At 43.7% G+C, this 23,040-nt stretch overlaps 1 protein-coding gene across 1 annotated transcript in view; it reads left to right on the forward strand.

Annotated features, from left to right (window-relative positions):
• The window catches only part of LOC140211221 (PC3-like endoprotease variant B), a 1,844,543-nt gene extending 1,822,838 nt beyond the window's left edge, over window positions 1-21,705 (forward strand). Inside the window, exon 17 of the mRNA XM_072280838.1 lies at window positions 21,651-21,705. Within this exon, the coding sequence (XP_072136939.1) occupies window positions 21,651-21,671 (21 nt within the window). The 3' untranslated portion in view covers window positions 21,672-21,705. The remainder of the gene's footprint in view (window positions 1-21,650) is intronic.
• Window positions 21,706-23,040: the final 1,335 nt, after the last annotated feature.

Raw genomic sequence — 23,040 nt, forward strand, 5'->3', positions numbered from 1 at the left:
CGTTGGAAGGACAAACCAAGGTAGAACATAATGGTAAGGCACTGAGGAGTGCCGTGGAACAGAGAGATCTGGGAATACAGATACAAAATTCCCTAAAAGTGGCGTCACAGGTAGATAGGGTTGTAAAGAGAGCTTTTGGTACATTGGCCTTTAAAAATCAAGGTATTAAGTATATGAGTTGGAATGTTATGGTGAGGTTGTATAAGGCATTGGTGAGGCTGAATCTGGAATATTGTGTTCAGTTTTGGTCACCAAATTACAGGAAGGATATTAATAAGGTTGAAAGAGTGCAGAGCAGGTTTACAAGGATGTTGCCAGGACTTGAGAAACTCAGTTACAGAGAAAGGTTGAATAGGTTAGGACTTTATTCCCTGGAGCGTAGAAGAATGAGGGGAGATTTGATAGAGGTATATAAAATTATGATGGGTATAGACAGAGTGAATGCAAGCAGGCTTTTTCCACTGAGGCTAGGGGAGAAAAAAACCAGAGGACATGGGTTGAGGATGAAGGGGGAAAAGTTTAAAGGGAGTATTCGGGGGGGGGGCTTCTTCACACAGAGAGTGGTGGGAGTGTGGAATGAGCTGCTAGATGAAGTGGTAAATGCCAGCTCACTTTTAACATTTAAGAAAAACTTGGACAGGTACATGGATGAGAGGTGTCTGGAAGGATGTGGTCCAGGTGCAGGTCAGTGGGACTAGGCAGATAAATGGTTCCGCACAGCCAAGAAGGGCCAAAAGGGCTGTTTCGGTGCTGTAATGTTCTATGGTTCTAAACAAGAAGAGTGTCTCCAGAGGTTGAAAGAAGTCCTAACAGAAGAGGCCACGCAAACACGAGGAAATCTGCAGATGCTGGAATCTCAAGCAACACACACAAAAGTTGCTGGTGAACGCAGCAGGTTTTATGATCCAGAAAGGTGTATGAGAATCTCAGCTGATGCGTCCTGGTTCGGCCTAGGAGCAGTACTACAGCAGCAACATGATGACACATGGCAACCTGCAACCTATGCATCAAGGGATTTAACAAGGTCAAAAGCCAACTATGCACAGATAGAGAAAGAGTTTCTTGCCAGCACATATGCATGAAAGTGGTTCCATCAGTACATCTATGGACAAGCTTTTGAAGTGGAGACGGACCACAAACCACAGATTTCAATTAAAATGTATGTTTGCTGCTGATGCATTGTCTCAAGCAGTCAACAAGAAAGAATGACAAAGAGATTAATGTAGATGTACAGGCCTATATTAACATAATTGTTACCCCCTTTTCGAAATCTCCCGATAGAACAGAGAAGATTAGGACAGCAGCAGGGACAGATGAAACAATGAACGTACTCAAAGGGACAATACAGAAAGGATGGCTAGCAACTAAGAATGACTGTCCAATGTGTATTCAGCATTATTGGGCATGTCAATAGTGGAAAATTTGGTCTTTAAAGGGAACATTCTTGTGATTCCAGTGTCACTACCCAAGGAAATGCTTCAGAAGGTACATGAAGGGCATCTTGGTGAGGAAAAATGCAAACAAAGAGCTCATAAAGTGATATACTGCTCAAGAATGAACCAAGACATCAGCCAGACCAATGCTTCATGTGAGATTAATCTTATCAACAGGCCAAAGCAGTAAGCAGAGCTGCTTCCACCATTCCCTGTACCAGTTAGGCTTTTGGAGTGGATTTGTTTGATTGTAATGAGCAGAGTCACACTGTTGTAACAGATGAATTTTCAAATTACCCAGAGGTTACAACACTGCAATCACCAGCCAGCAAAGTGGTCATCGCCTTCCTGAAAGCTGTGTATGTGAGGCATGGCGTTCCATGTGAAGTGGTATCAGACAATGGTCCAGAATTTTTGAACTGTGAATTCGAGTCCTTTGCCAATTATTGGGGGCTTTAGATATACTTTTTCAAGCCCACATCACAATCTAATGGCCTCGCAGAGAGTACAGTCAAGGTAGTGAAGAGTCTCATGAAGAAAGTGCAAGATGGATGAGAGGACTTGATGACTTACAGAAGTGAGCCACTGCAGAATGGATTTTCACCAGCCCAAATGCTGATGGGTCAATGCATACACACTAGCCTTCCAGTTTACAAATACCTGTGGACACCTAAAAGATCACAACAAGACGGCGAAAAGCCTTGCAGACCTGAAGCCTGGAGATCAAGTGCGAATCTGAGATCACAATCTGACACATTGTGCATGCAAAGATGCGTGCAAGAAAAAGTTGCTGAACATTCCTACCAGATCCAGAAGGAGTGAGAAACACTTTGAGAAGGAACCGTGTGAATCCATAACCACAAGCTCCAAGCCATAGCTGTGACTCATCACCTGTCAGTACACCAAAGGCGGCAGCAGATGTAAATAATAAACTTGTAGATCAGAATTCTCAGAAAGACGTAAATATTAAAACACCAAATACAAGCAGTACACCTGTGGAAACATATAGCAGATAAAAAGGATCATTAAATATCTTTGCCGCAAAGGATTATTGTTTCTTGCATATTTATGGTGACATACCGTGGTGTTGTGTTTGTTCTTCTTTAAAGAGGAAGATACGTGTACATAATAAAGAAGTTCAGTTTCCAGTGGGCAACGTGGGCAGTTCATCAGGAAGAGGAAGTGATACGGGTGAGCTCATTGCATGTGTTGGGGCTGGAGCAAAAGCCATTCTGTAAAGAAAGTAGTTATAGTGTTTTCACCGATACTACTTCTCTTTACAAAGAACAAGCATAACACACTTCCTTTGGTAGAGACGTATCTACAGTCCCCACCCATTACCTGAAGGAAATGGAATTAATACATAGTGATCTGATACAATGCATAACTCTTTTCCAGGATACAGACATATTATCTTTCTTATGACCACCTGTAATCCAGAAAGGGAAAAGAATCCTGCAGTCTGTCTCCAGGGGTTGGGAAGTGGGAAATCTTCCAGTCATACTCCTAGTTGCCATAAAGTACCGGAGCAGACTTGATGAGTTGAATGACCTAATCCTGCTCCTATGTTTTATGGTCTTATGGTCTAATTGCTCAACAAGAGTGGGCAACAACACAAAGAGATCAAGCAAATTGTCAATATGTGATCTCTATAAATCAAAGTTCAAATTTCAAAGTAAATTTATTATCAAAGCATGCATACACCATTTTACAACTCTGAGATGGATTTTCTTATGGGCTTTCACAGTAGAACAAAGAAGCACCTCAGGATCAATGAAAAACTGCACACCAAGATGGACAAACAACTAATGTGCAAAAGAAGGCAAACTGTGTAAATTAAAAACAAACAAATAAATCAATCAATATCTACAGTACATACATACATAAATAAATAGATAGAAAATAGATAAATAAATAATAATGACAACATGAATTGTAGATTGTGAATTAATTTCAGTGTTGTGGCGAGTGAAGTTATCCACATTGATTCAGGAGACTGATGGTTGAGGGGTAATAACTATTTCTGAACATAGTGGTATAGGTCCTGAGTCTGTAGATTGTAAATTCAGTTCAGAGTTGAGGTGAGTGAAGTTACCCATTCTGGTTCAGGAGCCTGATAGTTGAGAAGTAATAAAAGTTTCTGAACCTGGTCGTTTGGGACCTGAGGCTTCTATCCCACTAGGTTCAGGAATAGTTCTGCAAGACACCATGCCTGCAGAGATGCAGACTATAGGAAATGCATTGTGATGCAAAATCCACTAGTTTATTCTAGAATATCCATGCTTACTTGAAATGCAGAAACCTGAATGATGATTAAAACACTGATATTGTTGCAAATGTAGTGGAAATCTATTCTCAGACCCAAATTTAGTTGTATCCATATATTACTAAAATGAACTTCCTGATTTGTTGATTTGAATAGAATTGACAAAGTATTCTTAAAATTGCTGAAGGTGTTGGTCTACAGACATTTTTGTAATAGACAAGATATTTAATTACAGAAAATAAATTAATTTTTAAAACAAACTAATAATTCTCCTCACATCATCTGGTAGCAACTGTGCTTCAAATAGTATTTAAGAATGAACATTATACACATTTTTGTACAATTTCACATGAAGTGTTTCTGATTTATTTTCTCATATATGTTGAAATCTAACAGCTAGCATTATGATGTGCAGAACAAAAATTTAGCACAATAATACTAGTCAGGAGATCACAGGAACTTCTTTTATAGAGTGATTTATAAGGATTTAGGAAATACTTTGGCTCTTTATGATTGTCAGTTGGGAGAGGTAGTGGGGATAAGTTCCTACTATCTATTAAATGCTCCCAATGGCATGTGTCTCAAATAGCCTTTGACAACCAGCTCCAGCTCCTGGTCTTTGTGTGTGGCTTAACTGCTAGGCCTGAAGGAACCATCACTACTGAAGGAGAAGGGGCAAAGAAGGGTTACTGGTGCCTTAAAAACAGTCACTTCGGGCAGATAGGTCTCGTCGGGTCAGTTAGCAGCTCATCTAGGAGAAGGAAAACTCTGCAGCCTTCTGTCTATACCCACTTATGGGGAAGCCTCAGAGCAGGTCGATGGGAGGAGGCAGCTTAAGTGGTTCAGCATGGATTAGATAGACCGAAGGGTCTGTTTCTGTGCTGTAGCATTCTATGACTCAATATGTGGCCATATTTTAAATTCAGCTGTACTCCGCCCTCATTAACAGTGTCATTTAAGATGTCTTTTATTTGATACGAGTTCAATAATATTTTAGTAACTCGTCCTGAATGTGCGAGAGATTCAGGAGCATGAGCTGAGGTCTACCACATCAGTGAGTTGCTCATGTTCTGAGCAGCTGGCCAGGGCGTAGAAGGAGCCGGTGGATGCGTCAGAGAAGAGTAGTCACCATTTGGGTCGGAGAAGGAGAAGCCGCCACTCATGTCGGAGAAGGAGAAGTGGGTGGATGGGCCAGGAGTAGGAGATGCCGGCAACAAGTCAATAGAAGGAGAAGCCAGAGAAGGTTCGGAGGAGCTGACCTGGGTTCACATTGTGTTGCTGCCTTCTACTTGAAGACATCAACGAGAAAGCAGCATGCAGTGTAACAGTGAGTGACTGTCTTGGATATTTCTCTTGCCACCCCAAGACCCTGTTGGACATTGATAATATAAGATGTTGTAGACCTGCTTCCTTGTTTAGTGGAAAAAACAGGCAACAAGGCAGCCGCGTGGCCTCGGCTGTAGCGAGGACTAGGCACCAAGCTGTGGGCTTGCCTGCTGCTGCAGTCCAGATGAGATGATGCTGAGGTGGTGTAGTGTGGAGTCTGTGCTCAGTTGGGATCTTGCCTCTCCTGTCAGTGCTGCCCTCCAGTGTCTGATTGGTGAAATAACAGGCTGGATTGCCATGCACTGTACCATCAATCTGCATATCGGACATGTACGGACCATACATGTAATTTCTTGTGTAATGCTGTGTGTTTTTTTTTCTCTCGCTATTTTGAATGTATGTTAAGCAGCTTGGCCCCAGAGGAATGCTGTCTTATTCAAATGTGTCCATAAGGCCATAAGACCATAAGACAAAGGAGCAGAAGTCGGCCATTCGGCCCATCGAGTCTGCTCCGCCATTTTATCATGAGCTAATCCATTTTCCCATTTAGTCCCACTCCCCCGCCTTCTCACCATAACCTTTGATGCCCTGGCTACTCAGATACCTCTCAATCTCTGCCTTAAATAGACCCAATGACTTGGCCTCCACTGCTGCCCGTGGCAACAAATTCCATAGATTCACCACCTTCTGACTAAAAAAATTTCTTCGCATTTCTGTTCTGAATGGGTGTCCTTCAATCCTTAAGTCATGCCCTCTCGTACTAGACTCCCCCATCATGGGAAGCAACTTTGCCACATCCTCTCTGTCCATGCCTTTCAACATTCGAAATGTTTCTATGAGGTCTCCTCTCATTCTTCTAAACTCCAAGAAATACAGTCCAAGAGCAGACAAACATTCCTCATATGTTAACCCTTTCATTCCCGGAATCATTCTAGTGAATCTTCTCTGTACCCTCTCCAACGTCAGCACATCCGTTCTTAAATTAGGAGACCAAAACTGCCCACAATACTCCAAGTGAGGTCTCACCAGCGCCTTATAGAGCCTCAACATCACATCCCTGCTCCTATTCTCTATTCCTCTAGAAATGAATGCCAACATTGCATTCGCCTTCTTCACTACTGACTCAACCTGGAGATTAACTTTAAGGGTATCCTGTATGAGGACTCCCAAGTCCCATTGCATCTTAGAACTTTGAATTCTTTCCCCATTTAAATAATAGTCTGCCCATTTATTTTTTCTGCCAAAGTGCATAACCATACACTTTCCAACTTCATTTGCCACTTCTCTGCCCATTCTTCCAATCTATCCAAGTCCCTCTGCAGACTCTCTGTTTCGTCAGCACTACTGGCCTCTCCACCTATCTTCATATCATCAGCAAACTTAGCCACAAGGCCATCTATTCCATAATCCAAATCGTTGATGTACAATGTAGAAAGAAGCGGCCCCAACACTGACCCCTGTGGAACACCACTGGTAACCGGCAGCCAACCAGAATAGAATCCCTTTATTCCCACTCTCTGTTTCCTGCCAATCAGCCAACGCTCTATCCACGTATGTAACTCTCCCGTAATTCCATGGGCTCTTATCTTGTTAAGTAGCCTCATGTGTGGCACCTTGTCAAAGGCCTTCTGAAAATCCAAATATACAACATCCACTGCATCTCCCTTGTCTAGACCCTACTGGTAATTTCCTCAAAAAATTGTAATAGGTTTGTCAGGCAGGATTTTCCTTTAAGGAATCCATGCTGAGTTCTGGCTATCTTGTCATATGCCTCCAGGTACTCTGTAACCTCATCCTTGACCATCGACTCCAACAACTTCGCAACCACTGATGTCAAGCTAACAGGTCTATAATTTCCTTTTTGCTTCCTTGCCCCCTTCTTAAATAGCGGAGTGACATTTGCAATCTTCCAGTCCTCCGGAACCATGCCAGAATCTATCGACTTTTGAAAGATCATCGCTAATGCCTCCGCAATCTCCACAGCTACTTCCTTCAGAACACGCAGGTGAATTCCATCTGGTCCAGGAGATTTATCTACCTTTAGACTATTCAGCTTCCTGAGTACTTTCTCTGTCGTAATTGTGACTGCGCACACTTCTCTTCCCTGCCACCCTTGAGTATCCAGTATACTGCTGATGTCTTCCTCAGTGAAGACTGATGCAAAATACTCGTTCAGTTCCTCTGCCATCTCCTTATCTCCCATTACAATTTCTCCAGCATCTTTTTCTATCGGTCCGATATCTACTCTCACCTGTCTTTTACTCTTTATATACTTGAAAAAGCTTTTAGTATTCTCTTTGATATTATTTGCTAGCTTCCTTTCATAATTCATCTTTTGCTTCTTAATGACCTCCTTGGTTTCCTTTTGTAAGGTTTTAAAAACTTCCCAATCCTCTGTCTTCCCACTAATTTTTGCTTCCTTGTATGCCCTCTCCTTTGCTTTAATTTTGGTTTTGACTTATCTTGTCAACCACGGTTGCATCCTTTTTCCACTCGAAAATGTCTTCTTTTTTGAAATATATCTGTCTTGCACCTTCCTCACTTCTCGCATAAACTCCAGCCACTGCTGTTCTGCCATCTTTCCCGCCAGTGTCCCTTTCCAGTCAACTTTGGCCAGTTCCTCTGTCACGCCACTGTAATTTCCTTTACTCCACTGAAATACTGACACATCAGATTTCAGCTTCTCTTTTTCAGATTTCACAGTGAACTCAATCATGTTATGATCACTGCCTCCTAAGGGTTCCTTCACCTCAATCTCTCTCATCACCTCCGGTTCATTACACAATACCCAATCCAGTACAGCCGATCCCCTAGTGGGCTCAACAACAAGCTGTTCTAAAAAGCCATCTCGCAGACATTCTACAAATTCTCTCTCTTGAGATCCAGTGCTGACCTGATTTTCCCAATTCACTCGCAAGTTAAAATCCCCCACAGTTATCATAACACTGCCCTTCTGACAAGCCATATATAGTTTGAATGATAATGAAGCTTGATTTGATTTGATTTCACAATACTTTGGATTACACCACTACTGTTAAATACTGCAGAATAGGCGATTGAAGAAACATAGAAAAATAGAAAACCTACAGCACGATACAGGCCCTTGGGCCTACAATGCTGTGCCAAACATGTACTTACTTTGGAAATTACATATGGTACCCACAGGTCTCTATTTTTCTAAGTTCCAGGTACCTATACAGGAGTCTCTTAAAACATCCTATTGTATCCACCTCCACCACCGTCGCCAGAAGCCCATTCCATGCCCTCACCACTCTCTGCATAAAAAAATTACCGCTGACATCTTCTTAGAGATGTACCTACTTCTAAGCATCTTAAAACTGTGCACTCTCGTGCTAGCCATTTCAGTGCTGAGAAAAGGCCTCTGACTATCCACACGATCAATGCCTCTCATCATCTTACACACCTCTATCAGGTCACCTCTCATCCTCCATCGCTCCAAGGAGAAAAGGCCGAGATCACTCAAACTATTCTCATAAGGCATACCAGGCAACATCCTTGTAAATCTCCTCTGCACCCTTTCTATGGTTTCCACATCCTTCCTGTAGTGAGGTGACCAGAACTGAGCACAGTACTCCAAGTGGGGTCTGACCAGGGTCTTTTATAGCTGCAACATTACATAGAAACATAGAAACATAGAAAATAGGTGCAGGAGTAGGCCATTCAGCCCTTCGAGCCTGCACCGCCATTTATTATGATCATGGCTGATCATCCAACTCAGAACCTCGCCCCAGCCTTCCCTCCATACCCCCTGATCCCCATAGCCACAAGGGCCATATCTAACTCCCTCTTAAATATAGCCAACGAACTGGCCTCAACTGTTTCCTGTGGCAGAGAGTTCCACAGATTCAGCACTCTCTGTGTGTGAAGAAGTTTTTCCTAATCTCGGTCCTAAAAGGCTTCCCCTTTATCCTCAAACTGTGGCCCCTCGTTCTGGACTTCCCCAATATCGGGAACAATCTTCCTGCATCTAGCCTGTCCAATCCCTTTAGGATTTTATACGTTTCAATCAGATCCCTCCTCAATCTTCTAAATTCCAACGAGTACATGCCCAGTTCATCCAGTCTTTCTTCATACCTCTCGGCTCCTAAATTCAATCCCACGATTGATGAAGGCCAATGCACTGTACGCCTTCTTAACCACAGAGTCAACCTGTGCAGCAGCTTGAACTCAGACCCCAAGATCCCTCTGGTTCTCCACACTGCCAAGAGTCTTCCCATTAATACTATATTCTGCCATCATATTTGACCCAATAAAATGAACCACCTCACACTTATCTCGGTTGAACTCCATCTGCCACTTCTCAGTCCATTTTTGCAATGTCCCGCTGTAACCTCTGACAGCCCTCCACACTATCCACAACACCTCCAACCTTTGTGTCATCAACAAATTTACTAACCTATCCCTCCATTTCCTCATCCAGGTCATTTATAAAAATCACAAAGAGTAGGGGTCCCAGAACAGATCCCTGAGGCACACCACTGGTTACCGACCTCCATGCAGAATATGACCTGTCTACAACCACTCTTTGCCTCCTGTGGGCAAGCCACTTCTGGATCCATAAAGCAATTCGCCTTGGATCACGTACCTCCTTACTTTCTCAATAAGCCTTGCATGGGGTACCTTATCAAGTGCCTTGCTGAAATCCATATACACTACATCTACTGCTCTACCTTCATGAATGTGTTTAGTCACATCCTCAAAAAATTCAATCAGGCTTGTAAGGCACGACCTGCCTTTCACAAAGCCATACTGACTATGGGGTGGAGTTTGTTAGGTGTATTCAAGAAGGTTTCCTGACACAGTATGTAGATGAACCTACAAGAGGAGAGGCTGTACTTGATCTGGTATTGGGAAATGAGCCTGGTCAAGTGTCATATCTTTCAGTGGGAGAGAACTTTGGAGACAGTGATCACATTACTATCTCCCTTACCATAACATTGGAGAGGGATAGGGACAGACAAATTAGGAAAGCGTTTAATTAGAGTAAGGGGAAATATGAAGCTATCAGGCAGGAACTAGGAGGTATAAATTGAGAACAGATGTTCTCAGGGAAATACACGGCAGAGATGTGGCAAATGTTCAGGGGATATTTGCCTGGTGTTTTGCACAGGTACGTTGCAGTGAGATAGCGAAAGGATGGTGGGGCACAGGAACCATGGTGTACAAAATCTGTTGAAAATCTAGTCAAGAAGAAAATGAAAGCTTATGAAAGGTTCAAAAAACTAGGTAATGATAGAGATCTAGAAAATTCTAAAGCTAGCAGGAAGGAGCTTAAGAATGAAATTAGGAGAACCAGAAGGGGCCATGAGAAGGCCTTGGCAAGCAGGATTAAGGAAAACCCCAAGGCATTTTATAAGTATGTGAAGAGCAACAGGATAAGACCTAAGAGAATAGGACCAATCAAGTGTTACAGTGGAACAGTGCGTATGGAACGGGAGGAGTAGCGGAGGTACTTAATGAATGCTTTGCTTCAGTATTCACTACGGAAAAGGACCTTGGTGAATGTAGGGATGAATTACAGCAGACTGAAAAGCTTGAGCATATGGACATTAAGAGAGGGGATGTGCTGGAGCTTTTGGAAAGCATTAAGTTGGATAAATCAGTGGCACCGGACAAGGCATGGCCACTGTTGCTTCCCCCAGGTAGGTCATCCCCCCCCAACAGTACTCAAAAGGAGTACTTATTATTAAGGGGGACAGCCACAGGGGTACCCTCTGGTATCTGACTCTTGCCCTTCCCTCTCCTGACTGTTACCCAATTATCTGTCTCTCGAGGCCCCGATGTTACTACTTGCCTGTAGCTCCTCTCTATCACCTCCTCACTTTCCCTACAAGACGAAAGTCATTGAGCTGCATCTCCAGTTCCCTAAAGCGTTTCCTAAGAAGCTGCAGCTTGATGCACCTGGCGCAGATGTGGCCGTCTGGGAGGCTGGTAGTCTCCTGGACATCCCATATCTGATACCCAGTACAGAACACCAGCCTCACAGACATAGTTGTTGTTCCTATTCTTCACAAGTAACTTACCTCTCCTCAACCCCTATATCGCCGAGGCCCAATTGAGCCAAAGCCCTCCTACTCTGACTCCTGCTCCTCTAATGCCTGCTCTATAAATCTGTCTTCTTTTTAAATTCTTCCCGCCAGTCTAAGTCGCTGACGTCCGCGCACTTGCGCAGTCGTGCCTCAATCAAACTGCTGAAGAAACGAAAAGAAAAATAAGATTATATGACATAGGAACAGAATTAGGCTATTTGTGCATTGGGCCTACACAGTTATTCCATCATGGTTGATTTATTATTTCTCTCAATACCATTCTCCTCCCTTAGAAACCATAGAAACCATAGAAACTACAGCACAGAAACAGGCCTTTTGGCCCTGCTTGGCTGTGCCGAACCATTTTCTGCCTAGTCCCACTGACCTGCACACCGACCATATCCCTCCATACACCTCCCATCCATGTATATGTCCAATTTATTCTTAAATGTTAAAAAAGAACCCACATTTACCCCCTCGTCTGGCAGCTCATTCCATACTCCCACCACTCTCTGTGTGAAGAAGCCCCCCCTAATGTTCCCTTTAAACTTTTCCCCCCTCACCCTTAACCCATGTCCTCTGGTTTTTTTCTCCCCTTGCCTCAGTGGAAAAAGCCTGCTTGCATTCACTCTATCTATACCCATCATAATTTTATATACCTCTATCAAATCTCCCCTCATTCTTCTACGCTCCAGGGAATAAAGTCCTAACCTATTCAACCTTTCTCTGTAACTGAGCTTCTCAAGTCCTGGCAACATCCTTGTAAACCTTCTCTGCACTCTTTCAACCTTATTTATATCCTTCCTGTAATTTGGTGACCAAAACTGAACACAATACTCCAGATTCAGCCTCACCAATGCCTTATACAACCTCATCATAACATTCCAGCTCTTATACTCAATACTTTGATTGATAAAGGCCAATGTACCAAAAGCTCTCTTTACGATCCTATCTACCTGTGACGCCACTTTTAGGGAATTTTGTATCTGTATTCCCAGATCCCTCTGTTCTACTGCACTCCTCAGTGCCTTACCATTAACCCTGTATGTTCTACCTTGGTTTGTCCTTCCAACGTGCAATACCTCACACTTGTCCAGATCATTGATATAGATGACAAATAACAATGGACCCAGCACTGATCCCTGTGGCACACCACTAGTCACAGGCCTCCACTCAGAGAAGCAATTCTCTACTACCACTCTTTGGCTTCTTCCATTGAGCCAATGCCTAATCCAATTTACCACCTCTCCATGTATACCTAGCGACTGAATTTTCCTAACCAACCTCCCATGCGGGACCTTGTCAAAGGCCTTACTGAAATCCATGTAGACAATATCCACTGCCTTCCCTTCATCCACTTTCCTGGTAACCTCCTCAAAAAACTCCAGTAGATTGGTCAAACATGACCTACCACGCACAAAGCCATGTTGACTCTCCCTAAGTCCCTGTCTATCCAAATGTTTGTAGATTCTGTCTCTTAGCACTCCCTCCAATAACTTACCTACTATCGACGTTAAATTTACCGGCCTATAATTTCCTGGATTACTTTTCGATCCTTTTTTAAACAACGGAACAACGAGCCACTCTCCAATCCTCCAGCACCTCACCCATGGACAGCGACATTTTAATTATTTCTGCCAGGGCCCCTGCAATTTCAACACTAGTCTCCTTCCAGGTCCGAGGGAACACCCTGTCAGGTCCCTGGGATTTATCCACTTTAATTTTCCTCAAGACATCAAGGACCTCCTCCTTTTCAATCTGTACAGTTTCCATGATCTCACTACTTGATTCCCTTAATTCCATAGACTTCATGCCAGTTTCCTTAGTAAATACAGATGCAAAAAACCTATTTAAGATCATCTCCCCCATTTCCTTTGGTTCTGCACATAGCTGACCACTCTGATCTTCAAGAGAACCAATTTTATCCCTTACAATACTTTTGCTCTTAATATACCTGTAAAAGCTCTTTGGATTATCCTTCACTTTGACTGCCAAGGCAACCTCATGTCTTCTTTTAGCCCTCCTGATTACTTTCTTAAGTATTTTCTTGCACTTCTTATACCTCTCAAGCACCTGATTTACTCCCTGTTTCCTATACATTTCATACAACTCCCTCTTCTTCTTTATCAGAGTTGCAATATCCCTTGAGAACCAAGGTTCCTTATTCCTTCTCCCCATAACCTGACAAACAAAAACTTATCAACCTCCACTTTAAATATACCCGATGACTTGGCCTCCACAGCTGCCTTGGCAATGTATTCCACAGATTCACACTCCCTGGCTAAAGAAATTCTTCCTCACCTCTGTTTTATAGGACACTTTTGCCCTCTGGTCCTAGACATCCCCACTATAGGAAACATCTTCTCCATGTCCATTCTACCAAGACCTTTCAACATTCACTATGTTTCAATGGGATAGCCCCTCATTCCTCTAAACTCCAGTGGGTACAGGCCCAGAGCCATCAAAAGCAACTCACATGTTAACCCTTTCATTCCCAGGATCATTCTCGTGAACCTCCTCTGGATGCTCTTCTATACCAGCACATCCTTCCTTAGAAGAGGGCCCCAAACTGCTCACAGTACTCCATGTGTGGCCTCACTGATGGATGAGATACCTGGAACAGGACAGAGACATGGATTAAGGCTACAAGCAAATCTGATAATCATAACCTAAGCATATTAGTTCATGTCAAAAATCAATCCATGTTGCACATTACATTGTTATCTTCATATGCTTTATATAAATATTTGGTTATACCTGTGTGGCACATTTGAGTAGCAGTTAGCACAATCACTTTACAGCAATCAACAATTGCGGTTCGATTCCCGCTACTGTCTGTAAATGGTTTGCATGTTCTCCCCATGACCACATGGATTTCCTCCTGGTACTGTGGTTTCTTCCCACATTCCAAAGACGTACCGGTATGGATTATTAAATTGTGGACATACTATGTTGGCACCAGAAGCTTGGTGACACTATTGGGCTGCTCCCAGAACAATCTTCACTATTTGATTTGACACAAATGATACATTTTATTGTATTGTTTGATGTAAATATGACAAATAAAACTGATCTTTAAAATTGATTAATCACGAACTAAAGATTAAGGATACAGATAATTAATCTTTAAACTTTGGTTCCTTATTAATCAAATTTAAAATTCTGACCCTTGCTTTCTATTCACTTCATTTGTCCTTATCCCATCCACTCTCAGAAATCTCCTCCCGCCACATAACCACATGTGCTAAACATTCTTCACCAACTTATTCTCTTGGTCGACTCAAAATTTACTTCCTATACCTTTGTCTGATATTTCTTCAGCTGTCCAGGTCTTGAGCACCAGAATTCTGTACCTGAATGCCATTAAATTTTTACCACTTTTGACCCATTTCAAACACTCAGTGAAATCTGTCTCTTTAGTAGTAGAAGTAGTCATAGTCATACTTTATTGATCCCGGGGGAAATTGGTTTTCGTTACAGTTGTACCATAAATAATAAATAGTAATAGAACCATAAATAGTTAAATAGTAATATGTAAATTATGCCAGTAAATTATGAAATAAGTCCAGGACCAGCCTATTTGCTCAGGGTGTCTGACCCTCCAAGGGAGGAGTTGTAAAGTTTGATGGCCACAGGCAGGAATGATTTCCTATGATGCCCTGTGCTGCATCTCGGTGGAATGAGTCTCTGGCTGAATGTACTCCTGTGCCCAACCAGTACATTATGTAGTGGATGGGAGACATTGACCAAGATGGCATGCAACTTAGACAGCATCCTCTTTTCAGACACCACCGTGAGAGAGTCCAGTTCCATCCCCACAACATCACTGGCCTTACGAATGAGTTTGTTGATTCTGTTGGTTCTGCTACCCTCAGCCTGCTGCCCCAGCACACAACAGCAAACATGATCGCACTGGCCACCACAGACTCGTAGAACATCCTCAGCATCGTCCGGCAGATGTTAAAGGACCTCAGTCTCCTCAAGAAATAGAGACAGCTCTGACCCTTCATGTAGACAGCCTCAGTGTTATTAGACCAGTCAAGTTTATTGTCAATTCATATCCCCAGGTATTTGTAATCCTCCACCATGTCCACACTGACCCCCTGGATGGAAACAGGGGTCACCGGTACCTTAGCTCTCCTCAGATCTACCACCAGCTCCTTAGTCTTTTTCACATTAAGCTGCAGATAATTCTGCTCACACCATGTGACAAAGTTTCCTACCGTAGCCCTGTACTCAGCCTCATCTCCCTTGCTGATGCATCCAACTATGGCAGAGTCATCCGAAAACTTCTGAAGATGACAAGACTCTGTGCAGTAGTTGAAGTCCGAGGTGTAAATGGTGAAGAGAAAGAGAGACAAGACAGTCCCCTGTGGGGCCCCAGTGCTGCTGATCACTCTGTCGGATACACAGTGTTGCAAGCACACGTAGTGTGGTCTGCCAGTCAGGTAATCAAGAATCCATGAACCAGGGAAGCATCCACCTGCATCGCTGTCAGCTTCTCCCCCAGCAGAGCAGGGCGGATGTTGTTGAACGCATTGGAGAAGTCAAAAAACATGACCCTCACAGTGCTCACTGGTTTGTCCAGGTGGACGTAGACATGGTTCAGCAGGTAGACGATGGCATCCTCAATTCCTAGTCGGGGCTGGTAGGCGAACTGGAGGGGATCTAAGTGTGGCCTGACCATAGGCCGGAGCAGCTCCAGAACAAGTCTCTCCAGGGTCTTCATGATGTGGGAGGTCAATGCCACCGGTCTGTAGTCATTGAGGCCGCTGGGGCGCGACGTCTTCGGCACAGGGACGAGGCAGGACATCTTCCACAGCACAAGAACCCTCCGGAGCCTCAGGCTCAGGTTGAAGACATGGCGAAGTACTCCACATTGCTGAGGGGCACAGGCTTTGAGCACCCTGGTACTGACACCATCCGGTCCTGCAGCCTTGCTTGGGTTGAGACGTTTCAGCTGTCTTCTCACCTGTTCAGCCGTGAAGCCCACCGTGGTGGTTTCGTGTGGGGAAGGGGTATAGTCATGAGAGCAGGGTGGGAGACTGTGAGGAGGGGTAGGAGGGGAAAGTGGAATATGTGTTGGTTGGAGGCCGACAACAGATGGCTCATGTGGGGGATGGGCAGGGGTCACAATGTCAAATCTGTTAAAGAACAGGTTAAGTTCATTGGCCCTGTCCACACTGCCTTCAGATCCTCTGTTGCTAGTTTGCCGGAACCCAGTGATGGTCCTCATCCCACTCCAGACCTCTCTCATGTTGTTCTGCTGGAGTTTTCACTCAAGCTTCCTCCTGTACCTGTCTTTAGCCTCCCTGATCCTGGCTTTCAGGTCCCTCTATATTGCCCTCAGCTCCTCCCTATTTCCATCTCTAAACGCCCTCTTTTTAGCGTTCAGGATGTCCTTAATGTCCTTTGTCACCCATGGCTTGTTATTTGAATAACAAAGGACAGTTCTTGTCAGAACATTGCAGTCCACACAGAAGTTGATGTAATCAGTGATACACTCTGTGAGCCCATCAGTATCCTCTCCATGTGGCTCACAGAGTGCCTGCCAGTCTGTCACCTCATAACAACCCTGGAGCGCCTCATAAGCCTCCTCCGACCATTTTCTCACTGTCCTCGAGGTTGCAGGTTTACTCTTCACCAGAGGAACGTAGCAGGGTTTTAGATGCACCAGGCTGTGATCTGACCTTCCCAGTGGGGGGAGGAGAGAGGAGCTGTATGCATCCTTAACGTTAGCATACATCAAATCCAGAGTCCTCTCCCCTCTGGTTGTACAGCTCACATACTGTGTGAAGTTGGGCAGTGTTCTAGCCATGGTAACCTGGTTGAAGTCACCCAAGATGGTAATGAGGGCACTCAGGTGCTGGGTTTGTAATCTGGCTATGACGGTGTAAATCATGTTACACACCGACGTCGGGTTGGCAGAGGGAGGGATGTACACAACAACCACAATTGCATGCGAGACTTCCCTTGGCAAATAATAAGGCCGGAGTCCAACAGCAAAAAGTTCAATATCCGGGCTACAGACATGTTCCTTGATCGTAATATGCCCAGGATTGCACCATCTGTTGTTTACCAGAACCGCTAGACCCCCTCCTTTACGCTTACCACTCTCAGTGCAATTCCGGTCAGCTCGAACAGTCTGGAAGCCCTCTATGGAAACGCTTTGATCGGGTATGTCCTCGTTCAGCCACGTCTCAGTAAAGCACATGACACTGCTCTCCCGAAATGTTCTCTGACTCCTGACAAGCGCAGTCAGTTCTTGTTTTAACCAAACAAGAGAAGATCTGCAGTCTGGAAATTCAAGCAACACACTCTCAAAATGATGGAGGAACTCAGCAGGCCAGGCAACATCGATGGAAAAGAATAAACAGTGAATCTTTTGGACCGAGACTCTTCATCGGTCCTGAAAGGTCGACTGCTTGCTTTTGAACCAAATTTTTGCTTGCCTCCATCGATGTTTTGCTCTGAAACCATTCGGCAGGACTGGAGAAAACAGCTGAGGAGCAGACTTAAAAGGAAGGGGAGGGGAGAGAGAACTACCAGATGACAGGTGAAGGCATGCTGGCCTTCATAACAAGGAGAATTGAGTATAAGAGCAAAGAGGTCCTTCTGCAGCTGTACAGGGCCCTGGTGAGACCACACCTGGAGTACTGTGTGCAGTTTTGGTCTCCAAATTTGAGGAAGGACATTCTTGCTATTGAGGGAGTGCAGCGTAGGTTCACAAGGTTAATTCCCAGGATGGCGGGGCTGTCATATGTTGAAAGGTTGGAGCGACTGGGCTTGTATACTCTGGAATTTAGAAGGCTGAGAGGGGATCTTAATGAAACATATAAGATTATTAAGGGATTGGACACGCTGGAGGCCAGAAGCATGTTCCCGCTGATGGGTGAGTCCAGAACCAGAGGCCACAGTTTAAGAGTAAGGGGTAGGCCATTTAGAACAGAGTTGAGGAAAAACTTTTTCACCCAGAGAGTGGTGGATATATGGAATGCTGTGCCCCAGAAGGCTGTGGAGGTCAAGTCTCTGGATGCTTTCAAAAAAGAGATGGATAGAGCTCTTAAAGATAGCAGAATCAAAGGTTATGGGGATAAGGCAGGAACTGGATACTGATTGTGGATGATCAGCCATGATCACAGTGAATGGCGGTGCTGGCTCGAAGGGTCAAATGGCCTACTCCTGCACCTATTGTCTATTGAAACCTGGAGGGGGAGGGATGAAGTAAAGAGCTGGGAAGTTGATTGATGAGGTGAGGATAGGTGAGAGAGGGATAAGGGGATGGGAAATGGTGAAGGGGGGGTTGGGGGCATTACTGGAAGTTAGAGAAACTGATGTTCATGCCATCAGGTCGGAAGCTACCCAAACAGAATATAAGGTGTTGCTTCTCCAACCAAAGTGTGGCCTCATCACGACAGTGGAGGAAGTCGTTGATGGACATATCGGAATGGGAATGGGAAGTGGAATTAAAATGGGTGGCCACTGGGAGATCCCGCTGGTTCTGGCAGTCAGAGCGTAGATGCCTGGCAAAGTGGTCTCCCAATCTACTAAATCGGGTCTCACCGATGTACAGGAGTCCGCACCGGGAGCACCTAACACAGTAAATGACCCCAAAAGACTCAAAGGTGAAGTGTAGCCTCACCTGGAAAGATTGTTTGGGGCCCTGAATGGTAGTGAGGGAGGTGTAGGGGCAGGTGTAGCACTTGTTCTACCTGCAAGGATAAGTGTCAGGAGGGAGATCAGTGGGAGGGATAAATGGACGAAGGAGTCACTTAGGGAGTGATCCCTGTGGAAAGCAGAAAGTGGGGGGAGGGGAAGGTGCTTGGTGGTGGGACCCCGTTGGAGGTGGCAGAAGTTCTGGAGAATTATGTGCTGGATGCGGAGCACATTATTCAACTAATAAAGTATTTCTGAATAATATTACAGTTATAATACAATCACAAGATAGTTCTTTTGTGCACCATGAAAATCACTGGATAGTCTCAAAATTCAAAGTTCAGAGTTCAAAGGAAACTTATTATCAAAGTATGTATATGTCACCGTATACAAACCTGAGATTCATTTTAGTGGGCACGCTCACTAAATCCGTATTAGAATAGTAACAGTAACAGAACTAGAATGAATGAAACACCACACCAACTTGAGTGTTCAGCCAGCAAGCAAAAAACAACAAACAGTGCAAAACAAAAAGAAATAAATTATGATAATAAATAAATAACCAATAACTATCAAGAACATGAGATGAAGAGTCTTGGAAGTTAGTCATTGGTTGTGGGAACAGTTTAGTGATGGTACAAGTGAAGTTGAGTGTGCTTATCCCCTTCGGTTCAAGAGCTGATGGTTGAGGGGTAATAACTGTTCCTGAACCTTGTGCTGTGAGTCCTGAGACTCCTGTACTCCTTCTTGATGGCAGCAGTGAGAAGAGAGCATGACCTGGGTGGTGTTGATTCTTGATGAAGGATGCTGCTTTCCTGCGACAATGCTCCTTATAGGTGAGCTCAATGGTGGGGAGGGCTTTACATATGATGGACTGGGTGGTATCCAATACTTTCTGTATGATTTTCTGTTCAAGGGCATTGGTGGTTCCATGCTGAGCTGTGATGTAACGAGTCAGTCAGTCTGGTTTAGTGATATTGTTTGAGGGCTCATGTGTCAGGTCAGGGCCTTGCCTTGCTACTGGTACCACGTAGCCCGGTACTACCTGTCTCAGGTCCGGTTGTCAGCGACTCAACCGGCTCACCCCCTGGTGCACTTCGGTTAACCAGGGAGCAGGGTGTGTAGGCACCCAGCAGGATTGAAAACAAAACCTGTCAAAGGGCGAATAAACTCTTTGTAAGTCAACGGCCACCTACTGTCTGTGTGAAGAGTGGCGCGCCACACAGTCTTTCGTTTCGCGCCTTGTAAGGCATAAAAAAAGTGCCCGACGCTGGCCCCCTAGGCCTGAGTCGACGTAGTAGTAGTAGTAGTAGTAGTTTGAAGGCTAAATACTAACAAGGTGTCCTGGTACATCTTCTTTTGTCAACCTTCAAATTAATACCTCAGGATGTTTAACAATCAACTCAAAACAAAGCAAATTATCTTTTAAAACAAGTCTATAACAATGCAGCTTTGTCTAATACAATAGCAGGCATGTGAACCCACAATATCCTCAATGCGAAACCATTGTTAGCATCAGTTTGGAAACATTTTAGCTTATTAATATGCCACAATGAAATAATGTATTAGTAGAACGTGTCCCACTGAAAGCTGGTGATCCTGCAGCTAATTCAGAAGGGATTGCATTATTTATAAATCATTCAGTGAATTCTCATTTTTCGAGATTGATCTGATTTGTGGATGGTGAGGGTGTGGAATGAGCTGCAAGTGGTAGTGGTGGATGTGAATTTGATTTCAACATTTAAGAGAAATTTGAAGAGATGCATGGATGGGAGGAGTATGGTCAATGGGACCAGGTAGAGCAGTAGCTCAGCATGCACTAGATGGGCCGAGTGGCCTGTTTCTGTGTTGTATGACTCTCCTTCTTTCTTCTTTTCTCCATTAAGCCACTGGCGCTTAGGGCAGCAATGAAGGTTCTCCATCTCAGGCAGCTTTCATGGCTTTCTTCATTGTATCAGTAGCCGCCTCACAGTTTACTGTCAGTCATGCAAGTCCTGGGTGTGGGTGGTGAGTCAGGAATACTGTTGCACTCAGATGTCGTGGGATTCTTCATTGCTGTTTCTGCAACAATTTTGTTTTACCAGCGAGACAGTTAGCCCTGAGCTGACCTCATGAACCTGGAGGGTCAGCTGACCACTCTTAGTTTGTCCTCTAACGTTTGTCCTGTTTGGTATGGGTGACCCTACTAAGAGCCAAAGCATAAATCCCTGACTCCAGCCAACATAGCTCTCCAAGTCATTGAGGCACACAAGCCTCAAAACCCAACAACAAGGTTGTAGTCCTCTTGGAGATCTATGACTCTATGAATGTAAATCATTTCAAGTTTCTTTTGCAACTGACTTCTTTATCTAAGGTTATAATTAGAGAGCATCAGAAATTACTCATTCTCATAGGCAGGACCTCCTCTATTTAGAGAGCATCAAAAATTACTCACCCTCATCAGCAGAAGCTCACATGAAATGAGGCCAAAATTTTGAGGGGTTCTTTGCAAATTTCATGAAAATTCTTTGCTTAATTCTAGGCTGGCAGCTTTTTTTTCATGTCATCCTTTGCTAAGGGTCATTAAATTATTCCCTTATCATGAGTGCCGGATGTGCATTTGAAGAAAGAATTCACACCAGGTTACTGATAATAGACAGACAATAATACGCAAGAGACAATAATTAACCCAATTAGTTCAACTGTCAATCAATTATTGAAGAAAAGCATGAAATGGAAACAAATTTCACTTTCCTTTGTGTAGCAAATGTTGGTATATATCTATTTAATTTTGTTTAGATTTTAATGCAAAGAAAAGGTTTTACTTATTAAAGTTCTCTTTTTTAAACCCTATTACCTCTGCGTTGAAGGAAATAAACTGTTTAAAACCATTGCGTTGCTTCTGGTAAACATTTAATTATTCTTTTCTCACTTTCACAGGGCAGACGGTCAACAACTTGAGAAGATTTTAAAAGTGTACAACACTCTATTGAATGCCTTGATTGGTTTGTATTATTACTCTACAAATACGCATTCAATATCTAATAAAGAAACACTGCATTTCATTCATTAATACCTTCGGTGCATCTTGTGGTTTATTGACAAAGGATGGTAATGCGATCCAGAACTAGGGAAAAAATGAGATGTGCGGTTTGTTTTACAAGTGACAAGGACCATATAACTCACACTAATGAAGATGTGGTGTACTAAGAAACTCTATATTATAAATTTACTAGGTCACAAACCAACTTGTGTCACATCAACGCAGTTATTACAACATCACAATTAATAATTATTTTCATGATAGAATAGAATAAAAATTCTGATAAATAAAAGATGAGGACTGTGTATGGATATAAATAAAAATAAGGAGCAGCTGAGAATTTTGCAGAATACAAATATCAGCTCAAAAAATGAGACTTAACCTGAATATGTTAGATAGAGAGACCAACCGTTGACTCTCAGTCTTCCACTATTAACATATTTTAAATGCTTTGAAATTACTGCTTAGTGAATGTCTGTGAAAGTGTATTTTTGGGAAGATTTTTCAAATTTACATTGATAAGAATTTGATGTTGCTGGAGCACATTTTAGTGATGACTTGGCAAGTAGTGGTTTTCAATGTCTAGCAGCACTTAAAGATTGGACATCTTTGAAAATTGCATATTTGCATCTCCAATTTCTTAACCATTCTGTTTATTAAATGGAGAATGAAAATCTATACCTCCTCAGCATGTTGTGAGTACATGTGGTGAGCACTGATCTTTGCTGAGCTCTGGTCATTATATTCAGAAATCTGACACAGAGCCACAATTCCGTAGAAGTTACCATTCACTGTGTACATACATCTACTGATGCTTCTGAACACATCTTCAGTGATGTTCCTGGAATCATCAGCTGTTTCGGGTCTTTCAACATCATACAACCTCCTCCAGGTGACCCAGCCGGGGCTGATCAGACCCCAGCTTGTGTCCAGATGGCTAGCTACTTATGACTCCATGGCTCCCCTCTTTTGAGCCACAGCCATCTTGAGGCCCTCCCTGCCGCATCAGTGGTACTGCGGATGGCTCTCCTCTTCCTCTCTCCCTGGATGCCCAAATTGCTGAAGGCTCTAACTAAAGAACGGACTACGAATCCCCTACAACCAACCTCCACTGGGAGACACCTCGCTCTCCATCCAGCCTGCTGACAGTTGCTGACCAGTCCTGCGTACTTGGAGAGCTTCCTTTCAAAGGTCTCCTCCAAGCTATCTTCCCATGGGACTGTCAGCTCCAGCAGCACCACTTGCTTAGTAGACTCAGACACTAGGACAATGTCTGGTCGCAGGGTG

Source organism: Mobula birostris, chromosome 2 (assembly GCF_030028105.1).
Source record: "Mobula birostris isolate sMobBir1 chromosome 2, sMobBir1.hap1, whole genome shotgun sequence".
Taxonomy (NCBI): Eukaryota; Metazoa; Chordata; class Chondrichthyes; order Myliobatiformes; family Myliobatidae; genus Mobula; species Mobula birostris.